The sequence below is a fragment of the Dioscorea cayenensis genome, unplaced genomic scaffold (genome assembly GCF_009730915.1).
Source record: "Dioscorea cayenensis subsp. rotundata cultivar TDr96_F1 unplaced genomic scaffold, TDr96_F1_v2_PseudoChromosome.rev07_lg8_w22 25.fasta BLBR01000577.1, whole genome shotgun sequence".
Taxonomy (NCBI): domain Eukaryota; kingdom Viridiplantae; phylum Streptophyta; class Magnoliopsida; order Dioscoreales; family Dioscoreaceae; genus Dioscorea; species Dioscorea cayenensis.
In genome coordinates this window covers 17,319-21,422 of record NW_024086968.1, presented here as the reverse complement: position 1 = coordinate 21,422, position 4,104 = coordinate 17,319, and the positions used below count along the sequence as shown (strand labels likewise).

The following is a 4,104-nucleotide window of genomic DNA, read 5'->3' as shown; positions in this document are numbered from 1 at the left end:
GGATGAGATCCGATAAGAGTCCACCGGATCCGCGCTTAGCTGACACACCCACTGAAGCTGGTCGGCTTTCAAGCCGACCACCACCACCACCACTACATGAGCCATCCGTCTGCCACGTGTCAATCGGCACCAATTTCAACCCCTCAAATAATTCCACTAAATTATTCCCCAAAACCAAATTCTAATACACTACTCACCATTTAAATAATTTCGAATAATGACACCGATAAATTTAACCAATTAAAATAACCCCTCCATTCCTATTATAAAAAAAAAAAATCGGACCCGAAAACACACATCCAAAATAGAGAGAGAAAGAGAGAGAGAGAGATCAACAATGGAGGTCGGAGGAGAAGAGGTTACCTCGAGATCGGAGATGGATGAGATTCCGGCGGGGATCACGGCGGAGGAGTATGAGGAGCTGAAGGCCACGATCGAAGCTCACCACCAGTATCGCACGGGGCCGGGGAGGTGCTCGTCGTTGCTGGCGCAACGAGTGAAAGCACCGTCGGAGAAGGTCTGGGCTGTGGTTCGTTGCTTTGATCGGCCCCAGGTTTACAAGCACTTTGTCCGCAGCTGCACAATCCCTGGCGATGGCGAGATCCGTGTTGGATGTCTTCGAGAAGTCAGCGTGATCTCTGGCCTGCCGGCGAGCTTCAGCACCGAGCGACTCGATATCCTTGACGATGAGCGTCGGGTCTTCGGTTTCTCGATCATCGGCGGCGAGCATCGGCTCCGTAACTACCGATCGGTGACGACGGTGACTCAGTTTGGGGGTGGAGAAGGGCGCGAGATCTGGAGCGTTGTGTTAGAGTCTTACGCCGTTGATGTGCCGGAAGGGAATACGGAGGATGACACCAGGTTGTTCGCCGACACCGTCGTGAAGCTCAATCTCCAGAAGCTAGCAACGGTGGCGGAGATGGAAGCGATGGCGGCGCCGGCGCCGGCGCCGCCCGAGACTTAACGACAAAAAACGGGGTAGCGATCCCTTTCTCCAGCCTTTTGTGGTTTTTCCTTTTTTTTTTTTTAATTTTGGATTTGTGGGGAGAATAATTTGGGATTTATTGGTGAAGTTACGGAATTGCCCTTGTTGTATACTGCCCTTACAATTGTGATTCACCTGGGCCTCCGCTCTTGAGGGTATTTATGGTATTTAAACATATTTTAATTTTTCAATAAACCGCTTTTTCTAAGTTTATTACTCCATAAATATGGTATTTTGGAAACTTCGAATGACAATTGTGTTATTCTTCACAATTTTTAATTTTTCTATTTTTAATTTTCTTTTGATTTTGTGGTTCATATGAATGCGTGCATTGTTTCTTCATTATATATATATATTAATTAAAAAGAACATGAAAATGCATCTCTTTTATCTTGGACGATAAAATATTATTCTAAAAAAATAAATTTAAATATTTTTAGTTATTTTTCCTCTTTCAAGACTCGCGCGAGTTGAAGTTGAGATCACATATGAATTGAGTTATTAACACTATATGTATGAATTCTTCTAATATAGTTTATGTAATTTATATATATATAATTTTAAATTTTAAATATAAAATATATTTTAAAAAGATATGAGGACAAAGGATAACTTCAACTATAAGATAAATTTGCATGATTGATATAAATATAATTCAATAACAACCCCTTGTAAATTTAGTATTGCCAAAATTACAAGGTCTCAATTGGGATACATTTAATATTAATATAGTGGGCATCTCATTATCATGATAATCCATTTCATCCGCTAGAAAGACAGTCTCAATAAAATTACATTGTATAATAATCATTAATGAACAGTGTGTTTCCTAATTAATTTATGTTATTTATCAAACTAATACTTATAAATTTTATATATGTAACATAATGTGAGACGTGAAGTGAACAAGAAGAAAAAGCTCAGACTTGTTGATTGATTATGTCCACATGATTAGATGACCATGCATTGTATGAAAACAATGGTACCTCCATGCATGGTATATTATGTGATGTTATATTTATTAGTCTTATGCCCTGTCCACTCAAAATTATACTCATATATTATCCCAACCACCATTTTATGGTTCCCAAGGTGCAATCCATAAAAAGTCCTACTTTTTAATATATATATATATATATATATATATATATATATATATATATATATATATATATATATATATGGACCATGGGACGTCCATAAATAAAAATTCAATAGACATCCATTATCAACTGTTGGATCTCGATCCAATAATTGATATTGATAAACAGTAATTGTTATAATTACTGTTATAATAATATGTATAAGTAATCGCTTTTTGAACAATAAGTATTGTTTGGATAAGCTTTTATAAAGCTGACTCAAAAACACTTATTTTATAAGTTAAGTCTCTATGAGGGCTTAATATTGGTTTGGATGAGTGAATAAGCTCAAGTTCGTGAAATAAGCTCAAATACAGACTTTTATTTTATAGTACAGTCAAAAGACCAACTATGAAAATAAGCTGTTTTTAATAAGCTATTTGGTTAAGTGCATTTACTAAAATGCCCTCAGTCAATCTAGTAAAAGGGCATTTTAGTAATTTATTGATGTAAAGGTACTTTTCAAATAAACATCCAAACATTTTCACAATTACAAGTGCTTCTGAAACTAATACATCCAAACAAAAATAATATGTATAAGCATTTAACTTATTCTAAAAATACTTTTTCCAAAAGTGCTTCTACAAAATTAAAAAAAAAAAATACTTTTTAAAAAGACAATCCAAACAACCCCTAATTATTATTCATCAATGTTGGCCGTTGGATCGTGATCTAATAACTGATAATTTGACGTTTATAAATTTTTTTTATCTATGGATATCCACAGAGATGTATTGTTTATATATATCAATCCATAAAAATATATATACCAATCCATAAGAAGCCCTTTTATATATATATAATTAAAATCAATATTGGTTACTCAACATGAATTATTTAATTTAGTCCTTATGTAATATACTATTAATTTATTTGTCTGAGTGAGAATATTGATTACATAAAGGTAAGTACAAATGTATATTTAATTTGATTATCAAAATAAATAAATTTTTTAATAAAAAAATTAAATAAAATAAACAATCGTGTTCAGATAATATAAGATACTATAGACTATTAAAGAGTGACTTTATGGTTTTATAACTTTAACTTTATTTTTATTTTTTTGTAATAAAAAAATACAAACTTTCAAAATGAATTTATGACCATGAGCAATGGTCTCTTGTGTGTAGATGTTAAGAAGGGTGAAGCTTTTCCCCATGACAGTGTCATATGAGAAGGACCCGGATCAACTTGGCCAACTTGTTACACCAATTAATGATGAATGAAGCCCACCATTGAAAAATATTGAAGAGATAAATAGAGATGGTATTAAATTACTATTAATGAGGGTCCTTTGCTTTACTTATCTCATTGGAACGGAAGATAAAGAAAAGATGGCATAAAGTGAGTTTTTAAATGGCTTGATTACGTCTCTGCCACTAATTACCAAGTATTATCTATTTATTCTTGTTTTATTTTTTTTTAGATCAGATCATTAAATATTTAATATATTTTAAGGTTAAAAAACACTTTACTTTTATTAGTGCCCGTTGTTATTTTATTTTCATTTGTACTTTAGAAGGTATATATTGAGCGTGACTCTTGGTTTGTTTTTTGTTTTTATATTGATCCATATCATATCTAGTGAATTTTAATTATATTGTTTTATTTTTTATTATGATTGTTTTTTTTACGATATTATTGATGTAATGTTTTGTTATGTTTTTATTTTTTTAATGCAAGTGATTTGTTCATTTTCTTAATATATATATATATATATATATATATATATATATATATATATTTTTGGAGGTGGTAGACTTTGTGTATGAGTATAACATTTTTTTTATTTTTATAAATTAGACAAGTCAGAAATTTTTAATTACGTTAAAAAGAAATGAGAACTCTATTTTTTTTTTAATTTGAAAATAAAATGAACTACTAGACGCATTTCTGTAATTATGTATGTAAGATTAAAGCTTCCATTAAAGACTTTGTACAGATGTATTTAATATATTAAAAAGAATTGTATATATA

The 4,104-nt window shown here is 31.8% G+C and overlaps 1 protein-coding gene across 1 annotated transcript; it reads left to right on the top strand.

Annotated features, from left to right (window-relative positions):
• Window positions 1–247: 247 nt before the first annotated feature.
• Window positions 248–1,193, top strand: LOC120254689 (abscisic acid receptor PYR1-like). The gene has a single exon (XM_039262746.1). The coding sequence runs from the start codon at window positions 338–340 to the stop codon at window positions 962–964; it is 627 nt and encodes a 208-aa protein (XP_039118680.1). The 5' UTR covers window positions 248–337; the 3' UTR covers window positions 965–1,193.
• The last annotated feature ends 2,911 nt before the right edge of the window (window positions 1,194–4,104 follow it).

Coding starts and splice junctions, on each gene's coding strand:
- LOC120254689 (XM_039262746.1), top strand. CDS start 338: ATGGAGGTCGGAGGAGAAGAGGTTACCTCGAGATCGGAGATGGATGAG.